We start from the raw sequence: 26508 nt of genomic DNA on the forward strand, positions 1-26508 counted from the left end.
ACATTTTTCACTGCTGCAGTCCACCCTCCAACTCCCTGCTTCTGTATATGGTTAGTTGTTAGGATATAAAGGAATTGTTTACTGTTTATATCTTTTAAAGTTTCAGGATGAGTACGCTCTTTCTGTCTGTATGGGCACAAAAGTCCTGAAATTGTCTACACTCTGACTGCTGACTTCCAAGCGACTAACCAATCAGCAGTCAGAGTGTAGGTATGGGAGGGAGATAGAGCTTTGTGAAACTGGCTGATTGTTGTATCCTAGGCAGGATACAACATGTATAGCCAAAGGCTACTCCAGCAGTGAGGAATTAAAAATCTCCTGCTTGGTAAGTGCAACTTACACAACTGTACTTTCTTTCCTGGCTTTTTGCAAGTAAGTAGCTTGTGCCTTTCTTCTATTCCATTTTCTCAAGTGTGAGAAGGGGCACTACTGGGCTGCCTATCCTTAATTATACATCCAGTGACACAGACTTCTGGCATTCCTTGGGGGACATCCTCAGGGAAGAAGAGTTGGTGTCATATGCTTGTTGTTTTCTTCTTCTTAAACATGAGATACTTTGGATCTGATGAGGTCTCTTTCATCCTTTCCTGAACAGATGGCTCTTCGGATCTGATCACTGATCTGACTTCAGCACTCAGTATTTTGGATGCCAAGCGCAGGCTCATCCCCTTACCCATAACTCTGTGCAAAGCCCGATATTATATCAGATCTCATTTGTTGCTCGTTCGAGACAGACACAAATCTTCTTGCCCAGGTGTGGGTTGAAGATTGAGAGAAATAATTGTAAGAGTATTTTGATTCAATATTTTTTTTTCTCTAATATATATCTTATACCCTACCTCCCATTTTGTAGTTGATCTGCATTTTTGAATTTCAAAAACTTTGGCTACAGCTTATTTTTGAATTTTCTTGTGCCTTAGCACCATCTTAAAAAAATCAGCTATATATCTTGTATGTTTTCCCTCTCCTAAACTGTCATATATTACCATTTTTTCCTGCAGCTTTCAAAATGTCAGATAAACTGAATGGGTTTAAGAACTGTCTGGACTGCAGGTATAAGATTCCAAATTTGGATGCACTCTTTGTGTTTACTGTCTCAGAGCTTCCCATTTGGATGAACAGTGTGTTCCTTGCCAGAGGATACCCACTCGAGTTCATAAAAAATATTAGAATGGAAGTTGAACAACACAGAAAGACCAAATTTAAACCCATAAAAGGCTGTCTAAATGACAAAGCCTTAAGTGAGCACACCACTAAGAGTCAGACAAACATCAACATTAATCATACCCCAGTTGAATCTGACTATCAATCAGCACTTATCTTGGAATTTAATGGCTTCAACTCCAAGATAAAAGCATGATCCTCAATGAGTGGGAAAAATTCATCTCTTTCTCAGATATACCCGAACATAAAAGGAAAAACACCAAAAATGGTATATAAAATGCACGTAGCATAAAAAAGTTTTAGAGAACAATCTCACAAAGATCCTCATCACTACTTGGAGGGCATGCCTTAATAACACCTCATATGGAACATTTCATTGCGGGCACTGTAAACAATGTCCCTACATTTCCAACAAAGAGAAATTTACATTGAAATAAGGGACATTAATATATATAGCACTGGTTCATTCAACTGTGAGTCCCAGGGGTGGTTTACCTTGCATTGTGTACAAAATGCAGTTAAGTATTATGTTGGGAAAACAGAAAGAGTATTGAAGAGGCGGATTTATGAACATTTATATGAGATACAAAAAGCAAAGGACACCAATGCATTGTACAAACACACAAAGAACTGTAAAGAAGCCACATTCTCCTTTTTTGTTTTAGAACAAGTTAAAAAAGAAATAAGAGGAGGTCCCTGGGAAGAATGGCTTGAATCCAGGGAACTGTATTGGCAAATTTTATTAGAGGCCAACAAATCACCAGGCTTAAATGAATGTATCTCAATAATTCCAGCTCTCAAACTGAGATCAATTCAAGTTTGAAACTCATTAAGTAGTTTTATGAACAGTAGAGGGCACTGTTGTCTATGCTTCTGTTTTTTATGTACCTACTACAATTACTGTGCACATAAATACATTTATCAGTTTTTAACCAAAGAGCTTCATTCTATTGTGGGTTTTAGAAACCTAATTAACTACAATCATTTTTTAATCAATACTTCTGCTTCTAAATATTGTAATTATTTTAAAGGAAAAAGTTTTTTACATATTTATTAGATCATTTTAAATCACTCACAATTTTATTATAATGAGCTCCTCAGACTGTCACTATTTTTATTGGTTTTAACTTAGATGCTTGAATTTTATTGGTCTTTTCAAATGTATTTCCTTATATAATGCTTAATTAGTTAATTCATTTTGTCTGATGAAGTCTAAGCTACAGGCTGGCCAGCATGTACTGGATGTTTAATAGCGTTTACGAACTCTGTGATCTAGTTTTGGACGTTTTATTCTTTGAATAAAGTGCGGATTGTGTGCGCTGTCTCTGGATTCCTTATGTATAGCCAAAGGCTACTCCAGCAGTGAGGAATTAAAAATCTCCTGCTTGGTAAGTGCAACTTACACAACTGTACTTTCTTTCCTGGCTTTTTGCAAGTAAGTAGCTTGTGCCTTTCTTCTATTCCATTTTCTCAAGTGTGAGAAGGGGCACTACTGGGCTGCCTATCCTTAATTATACATCCAGTGACACAGACTTCTGGCATTCCTTGGGGGACATCCTCAGGGAAGAAGAGTTGGTGTCATATGCTTGTTGTTTTCTTCTTCTTAAACATGAGATACTTTGGATCTGATGAGGTCTCTTTCATCCTTTCCTGAACAGATGGCTCTTCGGATCTGATCACTGATCTGACTTCAGCACTCAGTATTTTGGATGCCAAGCGCAGGCTCATCCCCTTACCCATAACTCTGTGCAAAGCCCGATATTATATCAGATCTCATTTGTTGCTCGTTCGAGACAGACACAAATCTTCTTGCCCAGGTGTGGGTTGAAGATTGGGAGAAATAATTGTAAGAGTATTTTGATTCAATATTTTTTTTTCTCTAATATATATCTTATACCCTACCTCCCATTTTGTAGTTGATCTGCATTTTTGAATTTCAAAAACTTTGGCTACAGCTTATTTTTGAATTTTCTTGTGCCTTAGCACCATCTTAAAAAAATCAGCTATATATCTTGTATGTTTTCCCTCTCCTAAACTGTCATATATTACCATTTTTTCCTGCAGCTTTCAAAATGTCAGATAAACTGAATGGGTTTAAGAACTGTCTGGACTGCAGGTATAAGATTCCAAATTTGGATGCACTCTTTGTGTTTACTGTCTCAGAGCTTCCCATTTGGATGAACAGTGTGATATTTGCACAGTCTTTGGTACCTAGGCAGATATAGAAAGAAAAAAATAAGTTAATCATGAAAGGACATCTTCCTGCCCCAGCAGGAAAAATGTCCAAAACTTCGCAAACTGGTATTGGAGATTGTCCTTCATCAGAAAAGGCTGTAGACAAATCCAAGGAAGACAAAACCTACAAAGATCAGTCCAAAGAATCTACAAAGAATTCTCTGGATTGTTCATATTCATCTTTGGCATCTCCAGTTCTGGCTGCAAAATTGTCTAAATTCTTGGATCCGAGGCTCTTTTCGGAAATGAATCCTGATCAATGCCAAAACTCCCTCTGTCCTGGAGCCATGTTTTTCTCTGGAACTAGTCTCGACTGCTCCAATTTCCTTTCCTACAAGAAAGAATTAGATATCAGTCATCCAGACCTCCCTCCACCACTTCATCCCTGCAGTCAGTTCATTCAAACATGAGCCTTTCAGAAGCCGACGTGGACTGCATGATGAGGAAATTTCTCAGGACTCTGATTCATTTGGGGTTCATCCTGGTTCCAGCCCCAGCTTGACCTGGGATTTTTGTCCCTTCTCCTCACCTAGTAGTTGCTCCTACCCTGACTTTTTTCTCTGAGACAGGAGTTATGGAATTGAGCACCACCAAGAGTTTGTCTGCCCTGAACCCAAAGATATGGCTATCTTCAACTTCAGTGGAATCCCTGACCCATACTGTCCCCATATTGTTGGAGCCAGAAGGGTCTTGGAGCTGAAACTTCAGCACTGGATCCAGGGGGATGGGTTTGACTTGGGGGGGGGGGGGGGTGTTATAGGTGTATACTAGACCAATTACCGCTAGCACCTTTATAAGCCTAGCTGTGCAACCCAAATATGCCCCCCGAGTGATATGTTTTAGATGTTTATATAGAGGCGATAGTTGGTTACGACATGATTTACTGGCCGCCTCTGTCCATCAGAGATTTGGGTGCCATCCAGTGGTATAAGTTAGGCTTAAATAGGGTTATCGAGGGACTTTGTTTCACATGAATGGGGAGCCTGTTCCAGATTAAAGGAATTTTCTGAGATACATAACTGTCTCTCCAACATGTCATATTTATGTTGCAAGCAAAATTTAGATCTTTAGATCTATTAGTTGTAATGCTGTTTGTTTTGTGGCTGTGCAAGAGATTCATCTGGGTGGGGTCCAGGGATGCCTTGTATGACGGGCATAGATCACCTCTCTCTAGTCGAACTTTTGCAGACATTGTAGTTGCTGCATGTGTTTGGTCAGGTATATACCAAAGTGGCCATTATATTCAATGATGAGTTTGATGAAGGCCGAGTATAGTGGAACAGTGACTTCCCTGGACCTTGATGCCATGCAGTTATAAGTTGAGCAGCATAGAAGCATTTCCTTACCACCTTGGATACATGTTGGTTGAAGGCCCAGTTACTGTCTATATGTGTTCCCAGATCCATGACTAGTGGGTCATCTCTTGGGATGTTCTGTTGATGACACAATTTTCTGGGATGACCAACTTCCCAAAACGTACTGTAATGCATTTCATTGCTTTGAGTTTTAACCCATGGCTTTGGCACCAATCATTTGTCTGTGTTAGACCCTCTTGTAAGATGTTAGTGTCTTGGTGGTGGGGGGATTCTGTGACTTCTCTGAGTATGCAATCATCTGCAGATTTAGCCAGCAAGAGGCCTTTGATATTAGCCTTGACTTCTGAGAAGTAAATGTCAAAGAAGGTTTCAGAGCCATGCCTTCCACTCAGAGCATCAGTGCTGGACAGCTCAACACCAACATCAACTTTGGATCCGAGCTGGGTGAAGTTACAAGGTTGCCTAGTGAGATTGCTTTAGCTCCTGCTATCCAAATCTCTGGATCTCTCTGTTAGCTTTCAAGACTGTCAAGAGTGCTTTCCCAATCAGAGACACTGACATTTCTCCCCAGGTTGGCTCCACCCATCTCCCAGAGAACACCCCTGGGTCTTTACATCTGGTGCACTTGGGATAGCTGGACCTGAACACCCATGAGTCCATCCCCTTAGGGAAGTTGAAAGTATCCTTCAAGTCTTCTTATGAATATCCCACCAGAGAAGCTCCTTGGAAGCATTTGTGTAAAACGAGGCACATAGACTTACCACAGGGGTTTGTCTTAGAGAACACAGATTTTGATGAAGAGTTAGGATCCCTAAAATAATCCCTGCAGAATGCCTTGTTTGAAGAAAATTTTGAACTTCTCAGACAGAAGGGTGTAGTCCTCCAAAGCCCATTCCCAAGAGGAGTATGTGGTCCTCAAGACAGTTTTGGCTCTGGCTCAGCTACATCTTGGGTGGATATGCCTGCAGATGAGAGATGGTGGATCTCGTCTCAAAGTGGGCTTGAAGGAACCAGACATAACCCCACAAGCCTGAAAAGTACCTGTTTTCCTCAAAATATCACCGTAGTTGGAGCAAGGGGCCTGCTGTAGATACCATAGTAGTGGCAGCCGTCAGCAAGAAAAAAGCTCACAGAGGAAAGCTCCTCTGTTCACCCCCCTATAAGGAATACAGGATATTGGCAGGTTTGGGAAGTAGACATACACTTCAGCTGCCTTTGCTTCGAGGGTGCTGAATTACTTGGCACATATTAGATTTCAGTGAGATTTGATGAAGGAAATCTCCAAGTCCCTTTCTGGGTCTAGATCTGCAGAAGATAAGAAAACCTTGGATTCTGAGTTAGCCACCCTTCGATCTTTGTCAAATGTCTCCGTGTGTCATGCCTAACATTATAAAAGGTGCTCTGAGAGCAATAGGCATGGGCATTACCATTAGACTTACCTGGATGTCCTTGTGTGACTTTGTGGAGCAGTTCAAGATGTCTTTTATTAATAACCAATTTGATGGCTCAACACTGTCTGGGTCCAAAGTTAAAGAGAGTAGCCAGAAGTGAGCAAGATGGAAAGTCCCTTTTTGCAGTCAGAATATGGTTCTCTAACCCCCAGAGGTCCTTCTCTAGGAAGCACACAGGAGGAAAATAAACTGTTTCCAAAAATCTCAAGGGTTCTCTCTTGACACTCCTGGGACAGACCCTCCCCAAGGCAGCGGGGGGGGGGGTTCTAACAATGAATGTTACCCACAAAGCAAAGGTGGACTGCAGAGCCAAGGCTGCAGGGGTCCATTCACCAAGAGGCCTCATCAGGACTCTTAAAGAGTTTGCCCAACTGCCTTTCTTTGGAGGCAGTAAGGGGGCACCAGCTGCTGCACCCCAAAGCTTTTATTTCCATCACAAATGACAGATGGGTTCAGATGATAATAACTAGGGGCTATTGTATTCCCTTTCTATCCTTTTCCCCCAAATTCCAAAAAAAGTTCCCAAATGTTGCACTCTCTCACAGATGAGCTGCATGCAAGGAAGTGCAAAAACTGCTAAACAAGCAAGTCATCCAGTAGGTCCCACCAGACCATTGAGGATCCAGAGCTTACTCAGAATTCTTTTTAGTGCCAAAAAAACAGTGAACCTCAGGTCAATCTTAGACCTCCGCCATCTCAGTCAATATGTCAAGCAGTCAAAGTTTCGGATGATCATGGTTCAGTCCATTCTCCCACTTCAGACAGTGAACGATTGGATGTGCTGCATAGACCTTCAGGATGCGTACTATCAGATCAAAATGAGCTGGTGATCTAGACGGTATCTTCGCTTCTAGCTGGGAGCCAGTCATTTCTAATTCAGAGCCCTGCCCCTTGGCCTCACCAGTTATCCATATTCTTGCTTCCTCCCAGAGACCGTCTGCTGGGAAGATTTACAAAAGCAAATGGAAAAGATTCTCTGTTTGGGCTATGGAAAGAAATTTAGACCCATTTTTGCCACCACTTCCACTGATCTTAGACCTTTTAGCCGGCCTTTTTCAGAATGGTGCCAGCTCTTCTACTATCAAGGTCCAGTTATCATCTATTTCCTGTTCCCACATTGGAGAAATTCAGTCCTCCAATGCCTCTCTAAAATTATCCAAGGCCTTTCTAAGGGGTGCATTTCTTCTTGGGCCTCATCTTAGAGATACAATTCCTCCTTATGATATTACTATTCTACTTCAAGCACTAACTCAGCCACCATTTGAACCTGTAGCCAAGGTGGAATTTCAATTCCTTGCATGAAAAACATTTTTGATACTTTTTTTGATAGCAGTTACGTTTCAAAACAGGGTATCTTAACTCCAGACCCTATCATGTAAACATCCATACATTATTTTTCATAAGGGCCAAATGCAGCTACTAAAACGTAAATCAAAACATTAATTTGCCCATTTTCTTCTGAAAGGAGAATACATGCTACATTTTATTGGATGTTCATAGGCAGCTTTGATTTTTACATTCAACATACAAAATTATTCAGAAAGTATAATCAACTTTGTCCTTTTCAGCAAATAAATTGAGTTAAGGAGTTTCTAAAGTCACCGTATTTAGGTGTTATCTGCTTGCTTAACTGATTTATACAAAGAGGGAGGTCTCCCTTTAACAAAACTCTGCTAGATCAGTGGCAAATTCTACAACCTTCTTTTCCAGAGCATCTATTGATGACAATTTGTGCTGCAGCCACTTGGTCTAATGTTCATACCTTCATATCGCATTATATTAACTGGATTTACTTTGCAGAGGCAGAGCAGCATTTGGGTCAGCCATCCTCTGGAATATCCTTCTATGAATACACCCAAGGTGCATTGAAGAATGGATGGAGAGGCAACATCAGATACAAAAGTTATGTACCTAACTATAATGATAAATCTGTGTTGTCTCTTCCATCCTTCCTTAGCTTCCCTCCCATCTAGCCCCATACCTGTTTATGGAACTTTTTGCTCCTTTGTCAAGGTTGACCAGACTGGCCTATTCCAAGGCCCTTCAGGTACTCTTTTTAGTTCCAGATCAGCTTCTGAGCATCCATAATCTTTTGGATAATCTTTTATGAGTGTCATTATTGCTGATGATTGCAAGATGGTAATTTTTTTTTCTCTCTAGCAAACTCTATCTGAGGTAATGTTTGGCTATGCAGAGGGTTATGGATAAGGGGAGGAGCCCGAGCTTGGACTTCAGTCTCGAGTGGCCGAAGTCAGATCTGTGGTTGGATTCGAAGAAGGACAGAAGCAGACAACACAAATCTATCATTATGGTAAGTACATAACTTTTGTTTTTACTGTACCAATAATGTATCTCTGTGAGTGGCTTTGCTCATTGCTTAGATGAACAGTTTTGTTGTTACAACTTAGTAAAGTACCATCTAAAGAGTTTGCATAGTAGCCATTATTTAAAGTGCAGTGAATAATTTCACAACTGATGTGCAAATCAAATAAGAAGGTAAGGTAGCTTTTCAGCACTCTTTAGATCATTTCTATTTCTAGAATGTTTTAAGTATAAGTTATGTTTCAGTGGTGCTTCAGTTTTCTTGAGTGTAGTTCGGGCAGACATAACTCCATTTGTGATGTTTTCTAAAAAATCTACACACTGAGTGCCTCACTGACATTTTTTCTTTAAATGGTGGATTTAGAAGAGATGTGATTAAACTTAGACACTTAGAGCTGTATTAATTACATTTATGACTTTGCGTGGTATCATACTTGAAATGGCTACATGCTGTTACACTGCTATTTAATTTTGTTTTTCAGATCAAGATAAAACATCTCTGTTACCAAAGAAGGAGAAAGATGTAAACCTTATATGTCGGGAAGAGTGTCAACTGCCATATCCTGTGATGTGTAAGAATTGTTTATTCAGCTGTATATACATGCACAGCAGAGATAGATAAGTATGTAGGTAGATAACATTTGAAAAGGATGAAGTGGTACTGAAATGAAAGCAATGTTGTACTATAGCTAGCTACCCCAGAATTCACATAAGGTATGAAATTGACAGAGCACATCAGCAGTTAAGTTTAATCATGCCTAACCTTAATAGAATTGTTAATATATAGGACAGGACTTATGAACACCTATACTAAGTGGACACGATATGGATTCAAGAATATCCCTACTTCATTTTTGTGATGTCTATTCACTCAGAAAGATTAAAGTGCAGACATGGTCTACGTATTGTAGTAACATTAGTGAATTCCCCTCGATATTTTAAGATTGCAACAAAATCAGTAGGAAAACTAAAATTAAGAGGAAGAAGCTAGGAGTTGTGCTTGTGCTATCTATTCACTCTGAATGATGTGCACTTAGTGTAGGTGTTAATGAATCCATCTCATAGTGTTTATTCTTTATTTTTCCATTGTTCTTCGTATTGTAAAACTAAGTGAGAAGCTACCTCCCTGAAACTAATTTGGTAACAGGTTTGTTTTTGTCATATCAGGCAGTCCGTGACAGTGGATGACTTCAAAGCAAAGGATGTGCTGCAGTGATCAATGAAATGGGTGAGATCAACCAGCTTGATTGAGGTTGTATAAGGACAGGGTTAACCATGTGCCTGGTTACAACCTGAAATACATAACTGGTCATACACTGTATATGCTGAGTAGTCTTCCAGCAGACGTCCTCTTCAGACTGTGTGCCACATTCATCCCAAGAGCAATATCCTGTGCAAAATATCAACTTCTGTCATCCAGCACAAACACTGCTCTCCTTTCATCAGCATAGCTGCAGTTGATCCTTTCAGTGATGGGGCATAATGCTGTCTCAAAACAAATAATTTAATAACACTCAGTATTAAGGCAAGAGGTCTTTTTCTAATTTTAAAGCCACTAAAAATACACTTTTGTGTTCCATAACTAAGTATAACCCATAGTGGGACCTGTGCTCCTTCATGTCATGCCACAGAAGTTTTATTGTAGTAGTGTCAGAAGCAGTGTGTTAAGTTCCACGATGCATCTTTACAGTGAACATTTAACTTATAAGGAGACACTCCACATTTATGAACCTTTCTAGGAGAACAATTAATGGGTGGCACAAAGTATGGGAAAACTAGCAAGCCAAAGTACTGTTGGAGTTGTTCACTAAGTCAACACACAGCTATGCAAATTGGGCACTAATGCAGTCACTGGAATGCTAAATTACATTGCTACTGTGTGTGTGTGTGTGTGGGGGGGGGGATTTATTTTCAGATTTGGTGCCCTTAGGGGTAGTTGTATTAGAAAAAAAATAAAGGAACACTAGGACACAGCCTCTGTATGGAGGTTATGGAGGACTTTGCCACTATAAAAACATTTTGTCCAATCTCAGTTCCCTTTCTCTCTTGTTCCTCGGATGCAAATAAAGTGAATTTAACTGAACAATTTTGGATTACCCCGCATGAGCCAAATGTTGATTTCTTTCACATTGACAAATACCAGCAGGAAGATGAGCCTTAAAGAAAACAGTTTGTGTCCATTTTTAGGCCTAGCTACAAAGTATAACATGTTAAACATGTACTTCAAAGAGAGACATAAGCTGTAGTACATTTACTTTCCAAACCAGTAAAATACAAAATAGTAAAGATGCAGAAGTGTAGCATAGGTTGGGCAAAGAGGGCAGCCACCGTATGCACAAGGTGTTATGGGGTGCAAGCATGAAGTCCAGTGCTGCATTCTTCCTATATGTGTGGTGAGCTGTAGCTTACTACAGTTTAAAAAACCTTTTTTCATTTGGTTTTCCATTGAAGATCATAGGGAGTGGTGAGGGGTCCTATAATAGAGAGGACCCTTCTATTTATTTTATTTTTTGCTCTTCCAATGAAGATCTGAGACAGGGAGGGGTGTGTATCTGATGTGGTGTGTAGGCCTCCCGGAGGGGATCTGTTCAAACGAAAAGGCGCAGATGCTAGAACAGCCAGCTACACCTCTGCTATGTGGGCCTAACCCCAGAACAGTTGTCACAAAAATCTGGTTATTGTTAGTTCTAGTTTTGGTTTACTACTTGAGTAAATTGCCACTATATAGATTGAAAAATTGCAGTAGCATAGATATGGCAAGGCAAGAAGGGGTGACTGCCCCAGGCACAAATTGTTTGAGGTTAGCCATCAACCGATCCTGATCTCCCTCTAATGCAATACTGGCTTAAAAGCCAGTATTGCATTTTTGGTCAGAGTGCTGCAGTGCTCAGTGTGTGGTCTATATTGTAGCAACTGCTTTTTTTATTTTTATTATTTATTTATTTGTTTAACTTTATTTGTTTAACTAAAACATGTAGCGCTCTGTGCAGGCAGGGTATAAACTGTAGCAACTGTTTGCTGCAGTTTAAAAGAAGTTTTTTATTTATTTATTTATTTTTAGTAAAATGTGTTGGAGGGTTGGTGCAGGGCATAGAAATGGGATCTGAATGGTTGGGGCAGTGTGTAAAAATGGGATCTGAATGGCTGGGGCAGGAGGGGAGGGGGCAGGTATCATGCATCTGGCCACCTAGTTATTGTGCAGGTAGAGGGAACCTTTTTTTTTTTTTTTTTTTTTTTTTTTAGATCTAATTGTAATGATCTGATAGGCGTAATACAGTAAAGTGTCCTTTGTTTTTTTGTTTTCCTCTTCACTTGAAGAGCTGAGGCTGCAGGTTGCTGGTTGAGCCAGCTACACTTCTGAAAAATTATATCAATCCATCACGATTGTAACTTCAGATGTTCTTTGTGTTTCACTGTTGCAGTCATCACAATTGAGATGTTCATCGTGCATACAGCTGCAGTCATAACAGATGGGTTCTCCTGCCGTCAGGTGGGTCCTCGGTCGGCCGAATTCCAAAGTCTAGGTCCGGAGTCGGTTGTCGTCGCTTCTTCCCTGACGTCAGTGCGACAGGGGTATAAAAGAACCAGCTGACGCCATTTTCTTCAGTCTTTCTTGCCATGTGGTGCCCGAAGCAGAAGCAGTTCGCAAGTGCCGGTCGGCCAGCTCCTGAAATTACGAAATTTGGAAACCGAAGACTTCTTAAAAGCTAAGTACCCCGTTGGGGAAACTTTTCTTGCCTCAGACCGATGTCAGACAAAGTTAATAATTGTATTTCTTGTGGGAAGCAAATACCGCATAAGGATTTCCATTCCCTCTGTATTCCTTGTTTAGGCCCAGACCACAACGTCTCGGTCTGTCGCTTTTGTGCTACATTCAACAAACGCGCTATTAAGCGTCGGGCGGAGTTCGCCCAGCATTTTTTGGGGAAAGCATTTAGCTATACTATGTCGTCAGATACTCCGACTCCGGTTTTGTCTAAAAAAAATGCAAAGATAAGGACCGTCACACGAGGTCAGCAGCCTCTACCGACACCACGCCAAAGCCGACTACACGTGGTCCGGTTCTAAGTGAGGTGCCTATGCAGCCCCTGATTACCGACGACACTTCTTTGACGGTGTCTCCTGTACCCAAGGTCGCAGGCTCCTCGGCCCACACCCCGACTGCAGATACCGAAGCCACTCTTGGCATTGAAACTCAGAATGTGGACAGGTCCACCTCCACTCAAGGTGTCTTCAGACCTTCCTCTTCTTTCTCCATCAAGGCTTTCACTAAGTCTAAAGCATCCTTGCACCCTAAGAGACCAGCTAAACAGGGCCCATCAACAGGCCCCATGCCTAAGAAACATATGCTTAAAATGGCTGAGGATTTAATTACTCTAATCAGAGGTTCTCAGCCCCCACCGGACAAAAGGCCCAGAGTGGAGGAAGATTCCCCCTCCTCTGACCAGGGCTCCATTATTTCAGAGCACTCTGATGATGAGGAACATTCTTACTCCCCTTTTGAAGACTCTGATGCGGAGGAGTCCATCCCTTCTGTATCCCCCCCTGAGGATTACTCATTTGGGGAAACTTTGCATACCTTAAGGGAACACTTCCACTGGGAAGGCCAAGATTATTCAGATTCCAAGAAAAGGCTCAGGGAATTTCTCTTGTTTACCTCAGCATAGGCCTCTGGCTATACCTCCTGTCTTGGACATACTAGATGATGTTTACTCGGAGGCCTGCCTTAACCCGGACTCTCTACCCCCAGCTCCAGTTAAGCCTGACAGGTACTACAGGGTTCCTGATTCACACCAATTTCTTTACAAAAGCCATGCTGCTGACCCAGAAACCATCTCACAGGGCCCCAAGGGAGTTAAGGCCTCCATTGCCAAAAACCCATTGCCCTCCGAGAGAGATTCCAGATCCTTAGAAATGTGGGGGAAAAAGGTATATACCTCGGCTACCTTATCCATGAGGGCCTTAAACTGTCAGTTTCATATGCTAAAATACCAACAGTTTTTGTTATCACAATTGAAGAGTAAAATGTCACAACCTGAACAACCAGACTTGAAGGAGTTGCAGGATTTGATGCATAGTGCAGAACAAATGGGTAAGCATACCTTACAATGTGGTTTTGATGCTCTAGAGGCCTCATGTAGAGCTGCTGTTACAGGATCAGTCATACGTAGGCAAGCCTGGCTCAAGGAACAAGCCTTGCCTGATCATGTCAAAGCTACATTACTAGATGCAAAATTCAACATAAGCAAAGCAGAGTAAAAGGCTTGTAGAACGTACCACTCTTTATTGCACAAATCCAAGAACTCAACAGCACATTAACGCTTCACAAAACCAACAAGCGTTTTCGTTTCGAATGACTTCTTCAGATGAACAGAATGCATATCATACAACACTCCCAGCTTTATATTTCATTAAGTTAATTGTCTAAAATTATTCAATAAAACAATAAAGTAATTAAATAATTAATTAATTCATATACCCAATCTTTCTTTTTATACAAACATACATACACCTAACCTAAAGAAAAAACAACCCCTTATTTTCATTTAACACAGTTCTAAAAATACTACATCTTTAATATTGTATTCTATAATTAATCATTCAAATACATGTTAAAACCACATAAAAACTTATATAATACTCATAATAATTAAAATTGTAAATTTGTAACAATGGCATCTTCAGTTCAATACATATAAAAATAAATCGGTGGAAATAGCAAGAAATACAATTTTTATACATAATGTGTACTACCCATAAAGGGAAAAAAAATATATATAGTACCAAAAGCAAGAATCTTTTAAAACAAATATACATCATATAGGCACCTAAAGTTTTGCTGCTCTCATCTTTAACACTGGGGCAAGGGAAACCATATCATTAAGACCTGGGTGTTTGTTAGCTTCCAGGGATAATTGCCACAACAGTTCTTTATACTCTATAGAGGTTTCCCATAAACCTCCCCTTACATCCTTTCCCACCACTTCTAAAACAAAAAAGTTAAAATTTGATTCCAGGCAGCATGTTTTATGTCTATAAAGTGCATTAGTAGTGCATTTGGTTCTTACTTCATAATTATGCTCATAGATTCTATTTTTCAGTTTTCTTTCTGATTTACCCACATAGAACGCATCACAGTGATCACATAACCCTATGTAAACTATCCCACTGGTTTCACAGTTTGCGAAATGTCTGCTCTGGATCAGAAAGTCCCTACTACTAATGTAGATAGTCTCCCTAGTGCAAATAAGAGTGGTACGTTCTACAAGCCTTTTACTCCGCTTTGCTCAAGTTGAATTTTGTGTTTGGTTGGACTTGTTGAGCAACTGTTTCCATCGCTTTTTTCGGGTTAAATTACTAGATGCACCACTTCAAAGGGATGTACTATTTGGTGCTAATGCTGAGGAGGTATTAAGGAAAATGGAGGAAAAGCCTAAATCAATGCAAACTGTGAAAGAATTTCTACAGGTTCAACCCCCACGTTTTAGTAGAAATTGGCCTTCCAAAAATTGGTCCTTTCCTGCCACAGACAGACCCCAAAGAGGCAGATACAGGTGCCCGAGGGACAGAGGACAATCCCAAGGATCGTATAGAGGCAGACAACGGCAAGCCCCTGCACCAAGAGGTGGTGAGGACAACTCGCAGTCTTTCAGAAAGCAAACCCAATGACTTTCCCCTTTGCATGCCAACCAGGTTTCAAATGGCAGCCCCCTTAGGAAAGCTGGCATTATTTTCATAAAACTGGCATGTTGTCACAAAGGACAAATGGATCCTGGACATTATAAACAGAGGCTACAAATTACATTTTCACACCCTTCCAAAAATGAGAAGCATGCCAAACCTGCCACACAATCAAAGGGCAGAGGCACAAAAACTAATTACAGATCTCATAAACATGAAAGCTATTCAAGAGGTACTTGCGCACGAACAAGGTCAAGGTTTTTATTCCAGGCTATTTCTGGTGCCAAGGAAAGGAAAAGATTGGAGACCTATTTTGGATCTATCCATCCTAAACACATTTCTACTCGTACCAAAATTCAAGATGCTCGCTCTACAGCAACTTCTTCCCATGCTGGATAAGGAGTCTTGGCTGGTAACATTGGACCTCAAGGAGGCATACCTGCATGTCCCAATCAGACAAAATTGCAGAAGGTACCTCAGATTTCTTGCAGGTTCAACCCATTATCAATTCTCTGCATTGCCCTTTGGCTTATCTACTGCGCCCAGAGTATTCACGAAATACCTGGCATCAGTAATTGCATACTGCAGACTTCAAGGGATACAAATATACCCCTATTTGGACGACTGCCTGATCCAAGCGGACAGCAAGCATATTCTTCTGAAACATCTGGCTTATGTAATAATGTTATTGAAATCTCTGGGATACATAGTCAACAAAAAGAAATCAAGGCTAATACCATCTCGGAAGATAATTTTCCTGGGTGCCAATTTGGACACAAACACCCAGATGACCTACCTCACGCCAGAGAAGCAGGGGCAACTAATACAATATTTCAGAACACTAGCAAATTGCACCAGGCTGACTGCAAGGAAAATCCTGCAGGCTCTGGGATTTATGGCATCTTGCATCTTACTAATCCCATGTGCAAAGCTGCACATGAGGAAACTACAATGGTACCTGAAAAACATATGGTCTCAGCACAGCCACAGTTTGGAAACAATAATACCACTAATTCCATGTCTGCAAAAAGAATTTCTGTGGTGGGCTAAAGCATGTCAATCAAACACAGGTCTTCCATTCAGCAAGCCTCAAGCAAATCAAGTCATCACAACAGACGCCTCGGACTACGCCTGGGCGCACATGACAGATCGGTGCATTCAGGGCAAATGGTCCCAAAAAGAAAAGCACCTTCACATCAATCAAAAAGAAATGCTAGCAGTAATAAATGCTATTATAGCTTTCAAGGACCTTCTACAACCAGGTCAAGTATTGATAAGAACGGACAACACCACAGTTATGTGGTACATAAACAAACAGGGAGGAACACATTCTTACTCCCTATGCAGACTGGCCATGTCACTTTGGAACATGGCCATGGACTTACAAATGGAACTACAAGCACAGTACTTGCCAGGCAAGGAAAACACGCTGGCAGACAACCTAAGCAGGAATATGACAGATCCACACGAATGGAAATTGCATCCAAAAGTTTTTACAGAAATAATCCAAGAATGGGGAAGGCCAGACATAGCTCTCTTTGCCTCCCACAAAAATCATCAGTTGACAAAATTCTGATCAAGGATCTTCCATCCAAAGGCCTGGAGAGTGGACACTCTTTCTTTCAGTTGGACATCAATGACAGTTTATGCCTTCCCTCCTCTTCCTCTGCTGCCCAAAGTTCTATTAAAGACCAAAGCAGACAGGCCAAAGATGATTCTCATTGCTCCGGACTGGCCAAGGCAACACTGGTACCCACTCCTGAGGAGCCTGCCTCATTCCCCTCCATGGACCCTGCCTCTAATGCCTCTTCTTCTGACTCAGCACAGTTACAAAACTCTTCACAGCCAGCTAAAAACACTCAATCTAGCCGCATGGAAGATTCCTTAGCATCTAAACAGGCCTTACTCTCCAAGGAGGTGCAGGATGTCATTTTGGAGGCCAGAAGGCCATCAACTAGAAAAGCTTACTCCGCAAAATGGAAACGTTTTTGTGTCTGGAATGAGAAAAAGGGGCAGGATCCTGGAAAATTGAATTTACCTCAAATACTACAATATTTGGCTGAACTGCTAAGCAGTGGACTTTCTTTCTCCTCCATCAAAATACATGCCTCAGCCATTTCTGCAGAATACAACACTGATTCACCTTTATTCTGTCACCTTCTCTTAAGACAGTTCCTCAGAGGGGCTAAGAATTTAAGGCCTCCAAGGAAACAACCAATACCTGCTTGGGATCTTAATTTCATTCTGGAAAAATTGACCTTGCCTCCTTTTGAGCCAGCTGCCTCATCAGATTTGCAATATTTGTCCTGGAAAACAGCTTTCCTTCTGGCTATCACCACAGCTCGTAGAGTTTCAGAACTACAGGCTCTCATGGCTGTCCAGCCTTTTATCATCTTCCATCAGGACAGAGTTTCCTTACGAACCAACCCGACCTTTATGCCTAAAGTGGTATCCAGGGTAGCTTTAAATCAGGCCATACATTTACCTACTTTTTATCCTAATCCTCAAAACAAAGGGGAGAGATTACTGCATTCCTTGGACATCCACAGGCAGCTGCGTTATTATTTGGACAGAGCAAAGCCTTTCAGAAAATCAGAACAGCTCCTTGTGGCCTATGCGGTAGGAGCTCAAGGGAAGCCACTTTCCAAACAGACAATCTCAAAATGGATAGCCCACTGCATACGGTTTTGCTATTCCTTTCATGGCAAAACTGTTCCTACAGGCATTAGAACTCATTCCACCAGGGCCACAGCCACCTCTGCAGCCTTCCTCAGAGGAGTTCCTACCAAGGATATTTTGGAAGCAGCCACTTTGAGTTCTGTGCATACCTTCTCCAAGCACTACAACCTACCATTATACTCCAAATCTAGAGCAGGCTTTGCCACTGCAGTCTTGCAGGGCATTTTGGCTCCTCCTAGTTCCAACTAGTGCCTACCACCCCTTTCTTAGCTTTGGGATTCTACCCATCTGTTATGACTGCAGCTGTATGCACGATGAACATAGTACAGTTTTGTACCTACCATAAATGTAGATGTTCGAGTGCTAATACAGCTGCAGTCCAGGTTTCCCTCCCTCCTTCCCCTCTTGGGACAGGCCTATAGGCTAACACACCCTCATACAACCTGATTGGGGTTTTCATTTATGATGTATTTGCTTGCAACTACTGTATTTTGATTATATAGCACTGCATTATATCACACTAATTTATTATTGCCTTCCTTCTGGGGGCACCTGACATCTGGGGCAAGAAAAACTGAAGAAAATGGCGTCGGCTGGTTCCTTTATACCAAAAAAAAGTTCACGAAAACCAAGCAACTTTACCAACCAGGTAAAACCAAGAAATGGACCGGCAGCTTGTAGTAAAATGCTATTTATTATACCACTCAACGATTCCACAGTGCAATTGAGTCAAATCACGAAATAAAAATCCACTGTATACGAAACAGATAAACCTCTTTGAGGTTTATGTGTTTCGTATACAGTGGATTTTTATTTTGTGATTTGACTCAATTGCACTGTGGAATCGTTGAGTGGTATAATAAATAGCATTTTACTACAAGCTGCCGGTCCATTTCTTGGCTTTGGTTCATTTATACCCCTGTCGCACTGGCGTCAGGAAGAAGCGCGACAACTGGCGCGGACCTAGACTTTGGAATTCGGCCGACCGAGGACCCGCCTGACGGCAGGAGAACCCATCTGTTATGACTGCAGCTGTATTAGCACTCGAACATCTACATTTATGGTAGGTACAAAACTGTACTTTATCTGCCTGCAGGTAGCCCTCAGCCGGCCTGAATACCAAAGTCTTCAGATTTCTGCGTCGGATGCTGTCGTTGTTCCCTGACGTCATGGGTATAAAGCATGCAGCTGACACCATTACATCAGTCTTACTTGCTGTGCGGTGCCCAAAGCAGAAGCAGTTCGCATGTGCCGGTCGGCCGTCTCCTGAAATTTTTGTTTTCAAGTTTCAGACCCGAAGACTTCAAAAAAGATAAATACCCCGTTGGGACCCTTTTTCTTGCTCTAACTGATGTCAGTAAAAGTTAACAATTGTCTTACCTGTGGAAAGCAAATACCTCATAGAGATTTTCACTCTTACTGCATCCCCTGTTTAGGCCCAGACCATGACGTCCCTATTTTCGCAGCCAAATACTTTCGCACTCGATCGCAGTACTCCAAAATGGCTTCGTTAAGCCATCCGACTACCGATCTTCCGAAAAAATGTAAGGATAAAGACAGAGACAGACCGCATAGGTCCAAGACTGCCGATGACGCTTCCGTTAAGCTAGTCGCCAGTCCGCCAGTTCTCAGTGAGGCGCTTTTGCAGCCCCTGATACCCACTACTTCAGATTCGCAGGCCTCTACTAAGACCCATTCGGAGTCTGGTATGCCGCGAGATGCTTCTTCGACTATGAAACCTGTGGAGGTCTCTACCTTAGATGGGTCCGGAGCCGCTGTGCAGGCACTGGCTTCTGAGGGTGTATTCAGGCCTACAGACATTCATATTAAACCGATGCCATTGTTTCCATCCAGAAGTTCCAAACTCCTCAGGCCAAAAACTCGCACTATGCCTAGAAAACCGATGACCAAATTGCAGACTCGGGCCCATATGCCTAAAAAACAAATGCTTAGAATGGCTGAAGACCTTATTACCTCACAGGTATGCTAAACTAGTGCAAAATAGCACAAAATATACTGAACCTACTGATATTGCCAACATCTGTTAGATTTAGTGCAAACTTCACCCTCATCTCACCCCCATAAGGGCCCACAACAATAGCAGAAAAGTGTAGTGTCCCAGAAATCACAGACGCACAGGTGAAACTAGCCCTTTCAAAAGCCAAAAACACAGCATCAGTGGGGCCAGATGGTGTCCCAGGCTGCATCTTGCACGAACTACAGAACAAACTAACCCCCCCACCTAAACATGCTGTTCAACCTCAGCCTCTCCACAGGTTGTGCCCATAGAATGGTGCACAGCAACGGTTGTTCCTCTCCACAAAGGAGGGGTCACAACTGACCCTGGTAACTATTGCCTCATAAGCCTGACTAGCCTGGTCTGCAAGGCTATGGAGTGCATCATCATGGAACTCATTTACAAAGACATTGGGAACCTCCAAACACTTGACCCGACCCAGTTCGGCTTTGTTAAGGGCAGATCATGCCTACTAATCCTGGTTGACTTCTTCAAGACAGTCACCAAGGCCATAGACGAGGGAAAGGTTGTTCACACAGCCTACCTTGACCTCGCCAAGGCTATCAGCACCATTCCTCACTCTAGTATTACATAAAAACTCACCAGTGTGAACATAAACCCCTACGTCATGTGATGGGTTGCCAACTGGCTTGCAGACAGAACGGTAAGAATAGCAGGCTCCAGGTCTGACTCTAAACCAGTCACAAGTGGTGTCCCACAAGGCTGGGTCCTGGGACCCCTACTGTTCGGCATATACTTCTCAGAAGTACGGGCAAACACAGGAGGACTATGGCTAACAAAGTTCACTGATGACTGCAAACTGGGAGCCATAATTGACTCTCCAGCTGACACGGACATCCTCCTAAAGGGCCTTTCTGAGACGGACACCTGGTGTCAAAGTCATGGCCTCAAGCTAAATGCCAAAAAATGCATAGTCATCCCGTTTGGGAAAAACAAAACACGCATGAATTACCACATAGGTGGCAGCCCCCTTAATGCAGAAGAGGTAATAAGAGATCTGGGGACCCAGGTAGATAGTAATCTCTCCTTTGACAATTGTATTGCCAAAGTAGTTAGGAAATCCTTCTATGTGGCCCATCTAATTACTAAAGGGTTCGCATCTAGAAATAGAGGTTATAGTGCCCCTCTACTCGTCACTCATCTGACCCATCATAGAGTACATTGCCCCATTTGGGATGTACCTCACAAGACACTTCCAACAGCTGAAGAGACCACAAAAGTACCTCACCAAGAGGATTACTGGCCTCAAACATACGTCCTATGCAGCCCAACTGAAAACACTCCATCTGTACTCAGTGGCATATCGCTTACTCAGAGGAGATCTCTGCCTAACTTACAAAGCCATGTCCAATTCAGAATTGATGGACATGCTCCACCTAAAGAAATCCAAGTCACTGCGAGGCACGCGCTCTAGTGAGCTAAACCTTGCCACAACAATAAATAGAGCATGCTGGAGGGATAAATTCCTGTCACAGAGACTCCCCCATGCTTTGGAACAAAATTCCAAACTACATTAGGCAGAGCCCCTCACCAACACTCTTCAAGAGAAACCTTGACGAGTGGATGGGTAACAGAAGTTTCACCCCTGGGATCACTTCATTGGCTCTGCTTGACAGAGGATCAGTTAATTAATCAATGGGACAGCGAAAGCCGACACTCTGGCTGGGCTTATAAATACCCTCTGGCAGATAGCCTAGTACCTACCTATGAACCTAGGAACCTTAATTAGGGGAAGCCAGCCTTCCCCCTCTAAGAGACCTAGAACTGATTTTTTTCTGATTCTTCTGATCAGGAATCTGATATCTCTGCTCCTTCTGATTACCAGGATTTGCCCTTATCTACTTATGAGGATTCTGATGCAGAGGATTCCATTCCCTCTGCTTCCCCTCCAGAAGATTTTTCTTTCGTGAAGCCTTACATAATCTTAGGGAGCATTTCCGCTGGGAAAGCCAGGATTATTCTGAGTCCAAAAAGAGACTTAGGGAATTCTTACTCCTGCCTCAACACAGGCTTTTAGATATCCCTCCTGTTCTGGACATTGTAGATGATGCTTTCTTGGAATCTAGCCTTACCCCAGACACTTAGCCTCCAACTCCCAGAAAACCTGACGGGTACTACACAGTACCTGACTCTCACAAGTTCCTCTTCAAGAATCCTTCTGTGGACCCAGAGACCATTTCCCAAGGAGCAAAAGGCATTAAAGCTACTGCTGCCAAAAATCCTACCCCTTCTTATAGAGATTCCAGAGCCTTAGACAGATGGGGTACGAAGATATACACTTCTGCTACTTTGGCCATTAGGGCTTTAAATTGCCAGTTTGATATGTTAAAGAATCAGCAGCATATTATGGGACTACTTAAACATTAAACGATGTTGATTCCTGACTGTGCTGAACACAAAGACTTGCAAGATTGAATGCATTCTGCAGACAAGTTGGTAAACATACTTTGCAATGTGTTTTTGATGCTTTAGAAGCATCTTGCAGGGCTGCTGTCACTGGGTCTACACTTAGAAGGCATGCTTGGCTTAAGGAACAAAACTTGCCAGATCATGTTAAAGCTAAATTACTGGATGCTCCCTTAAACCAAGGCCGCCTTTTTGGCAACAGAGCAGAAGTCCTCAAAAGGATGGAGGAAAAAGCTAAATCTATGCAAACTGTTAAAGATTTCCTACAAGTACAGCCTCCCAGATTCAGTAGGCATTGGCCTTCAAAGAACTGGTCCTTTTCAGTCCCTTCCAGGCCTTCTCAGTCCAAACCCAGGAACAGCAGACCACCAAGGCTACAGTCTCAGGCTACGCACAGATCTAAGCATTGGGGGGCTCCCACTTCCAAAGCAGGGAGTAGTAATCCACCCCCCTATGGAAAAATGGCACAATGACTTAACCTTAACCCTTTCAAGCCCTGCTCAACTACCTGCTCCCTGCACCCTGCTCCCTTAGGAGGAAAGCTCGCCCTGCATGCAAAAAACTGGGAACTCATTACCCAGGACAAATGGGTTTTGAACATAGTTTCCCAAGGATACAGATTCCAATTCCACACACTACCAACCCAAAATGGTTGGCCAGACCTACCCCCACATCAATGGGCAGAGGCCCAACAGCAGGTTCTCTCTCTTCTTAGTATCAGGGCTATTCAACCTGTCCCAGCAGAACAAAGGGGACAAGGTTTTTATTCAAGACTTTTTCTGTTACCAAGAAAAGACAACTCCTGGTGTCCTGTCCTGGACCTCTCTATTCTCAACATCTTTCTGGTGGTTCCAAAATTCAAAATGCTAACTCTTCAACAGCTTCTTCCTATGCTAGCCAGGGATGCCTGGCTGTCAACCCTAGACTTAAAGGAAGCTTACCTGCACATCCCAATAAGAGGTTCTTGCAGACAATACCTGCATTTCAGGGCGGGTTCCATGCACTTTCAGTTCTTTGCACTTCCCTTTGGTTTATCTACTGCACCCAGGGTGTTCACAAAGTGCCTAGCTCCAGCCATTGCATTTTTCAGGCAGAGAAATATTCAAATTTACCCATACTTGGACGGTTGTCTGATTCAGGCAAAAAGCCAGGACTTGCTATTACAGCACCTGGCATTTGTAAAGAAACTTCTAACCTCACTGGGGTACACCATCAATGAAAAGAAATCTCACCTAGTACCCTGCCAATAGCTTGAACACAACTTCCCAGATGGCATTCCTCACTCCGGCAAAACAAGTTTATTTGACAACCTACTTCAAACTATTGGCCTCAAAACCCCAGCTATCTGCAAGGAAAATACTGCAAGCTCTGGGGTTCATGGCCTCTTGCATTCTACTAATTCCATATGCAAGACTGCATATGAGGAAACTCCAGTGGTATCTAAAAAAACCTATGGTGTCAACATTCTCAAGACCTGGAAACAATGATTCCTATCATTTCTTGTATAAGGACAGAGTTCCTTTGGTGGGCAGAGGCCTGCTACCACAACAAGGGACTCCCTTTCACTCTACCCCCTGCCACCCAAGCCCTAACAACAGATGCATCAGACTATGCAGGGAGGCTCACATGGCAGGGCATTGCATTCAGGGAAATGGAACCCGAGACAGATGCACCTGCATATCAGTCAAAAAGAAATGTTAGCTGTACAGAATGCTCTGACAGCCTTCAAAGACTGTACTCTTCCAGGACAACTTTTGGTAAAGACAGACAACACCACAGTTATATGGTACATAAACAAGCAGGGGGGAACCCATTCGTATCCTCGCTGCAGACTAGCCATGTCTCTATGGAACACAGCCTTGAGCTACCAAATACACCTACAAGCACAATTCCTGCCAGGCAAACTAAATTCACTGGCAGACGACTTAAGCAGAAATCTCATGGACCCACACAAATGGAAACTAGAACCCAAAATATTCAACCTCTTGAGGAACAAATGGGGGACTCCATAGGTAGACCTGTTTGCCTCCCCTCAAAACTACCAATAGAACAAATTCTGCACAAGAACTCCCCACAGTCAAGCTTGGAAAGTGGATGCCTTGTCCTTTACCTGGGAAAGCCTTTCAGTTTATGCATTCCCCCTCTGCCTCTCCTCTCGAAGGTTCTACTAAAGATCAAACAGGACATGCCAAGGACAATACTGATTGCACCAGACTAGCCACACCAGCACTGGTGTCCCCCCTCTTGTGAAGTATAACACTGCTACAACCATGGCACCTGCCTCAGACCCCTTCCCTGCTGTCCCAGCAGGCAGGTCAGATTCTGCACCATCAGCTTCAAACCCTGAACCTTCCAGCCTGGCTAATTCCTTGAGTTCTCCTCCAGCATCCCTCAGTAAGCAGGTGCTGGATGTCATTCTGGTGGCAAGGAGGCCTAGTACTAGAAAGTCCTATGCTGAAAAGTGGAAAAGATACTGTTCCTGAAGCCAGGCTCAGCGGATGGGCACAACGGTGCCCAGCTTACCTCATATTCTAGGGTACTTAACAGTAATGCTCCACAAGGGCCTATCCTTCTCATCAATTAAAATTCATGCCTCTGCCATTTCAGCACATTATAATACTGAGCCACCCCTCTTCTCTCACCCCTTGCTAAAACAATTCCTTAGAGGGGTCAACAATATAAGACCCCCAGGAGAGCTCCCACTCCAGAATGGGACCTTAACTTTGTATTGGAAAAGCTCACTACCCCCCCCCCCCTTTGAGCCAGCTGCTACTGCAGAGTTGAAATTCCTTTCTTGGAAAACAGCCTTCACTCTAGCCATCACTTCAGCAAGAAGAGTGTCTGAATTACAGGCCCTCATGGCAGTGGAACCCTTCATTATCTTCCATGTGGACAGAGTTTCCCTCAGGACTAATCCTTCCTTTATGCCCAAGGTGGTGTCTGGTGTGGCCCTAAATCAGTCCATTCATTTACCTACTTTTTTCCCTAATCCACAAAACAAAGGGGAATGAATACTGCACTCCCTGGACGTACACAGACAACTTAGATTCTATTTGGACAGGACTAAGCCTCTCAGAAAAATCTGAACAGCTGCAAGTTGGCTTTGCTACAGGGGCTGAGGGGAAGGCCATTTCAAAGCAAACCATTTCTAAATGGATAGCCCATTGCATTCATTTCTGCTACAAGCACCATGGAGAACCTACCCCACAGGGGGTAAGATCACATTCCACCAGGGCTGCATCTATCTCTGCGGCATTTCTCAGAGGAGTCCCTACCAGGGACATCCTAGAAGCTGCTACCTGGAGCTCTGTACATACCTTCACCAAGCATTACCACATGCCTATCTTTTCTAAATCCAGAGCTGGATTTGCTACTGCAGTCTTGCAGGGGCTAATAGCTGGCCTTAATGCTCTTTAACTTCCTCCTCCCTTCCTTAGCTTTGGGAATCAACACAAATGTGATGACTGCAACAGTGAAACACGAAGAACATAGTACAGTTGTGTACACTTACCATAAGTGTAGATGTTCGAGTGTATTCACTGTTGCAGTCCTGGTTACCCTCCATCCAGCCCTCTGACGTCTCTTGGCTCTACCTTACCTTCTTGTTTGGTATATTTATTTTTTCTTGTGCATTTGCTTTTTGATGGGGGTGTACCATACCACTGGGGATGCACAAGCCAGTGCATTTCTTTGTGCCGGTCCCAAGCCCGAATAAATGGGGAGGGTTGCATCAGGAAGGGCATCCGGCATAAAACTTGGCCAAATTATTCATGCGGACACCAGAAAAGATTTACATACCGGATCGGTCGAGGCCCGGGTTAACAACTTAGCCACCAGGGTGCTGGAGGAAATTGGGCTACTGTTGGCTGGAGGAGGAGAGGAGGTGGAAGGCATGGCCGAAGGCAGAAAGAGAGGAGAAAGGCTAGGACTGTGGTAGTGAAGGTCGGAATTTGAATGTTGGCAGTATGACTGGTATAGGGAGAGAGCTAGCCGATATGATGGACAGAAGGAAGGTTGGTATATTGTGTGTGCAAGAGACCAGATGGAAGGGGAATAAGGCTAGGTGTATCGGAGGTGGGTTCAAATTGTTTTATCATGGTGTGGATGGGAGGGGAAATGGCATAGGAGTTATCCTGAAGGAACAGTATGCTAAGAGTGTTTTGGAGGTGAAAAGAGTGTCGGATAAAGTGATGTTTATGAAGCTGGAAATTGATGG

The 26508-nt window shown here is 42.8% G+C and overlaps 1 protein-coding gene across 1 annotated transcript in view; it reads left to right on the forward strand.

Moving 5' to 3' along the window:
* Positions 1-26508, forward strand: part of CASP9 (caspase 9) — a 785542-nt gene that overhangs the window by 302638 nt on the left and 456396 nt on the right. The window contains exon 4 of the mRNA XM_044060440.1: positions 8971-9060. Within this exon, the coding sequence (XP_043916375.1) occupies positions 8971-9060 (90 nt within the window). The remainder of the gene's footprint in view (positions 1-8970; positions 9061-26508) is intronic.

This window comes from Protopterus annectens, chromosome 2.part0, assembly GCF_019279795.1.
Source record: "Protopterus annectens isolate FY-2018-M chromosome 2.part0, PAN1.0, whole genome shotgun sequence".
Classification (NCBI taxonomy): domain Eukaryota; kingdom Metazoa; phylum Chordata; order Ceratodontiformes; family Protopteridae; genus Protopterus; species Protopterus annectens.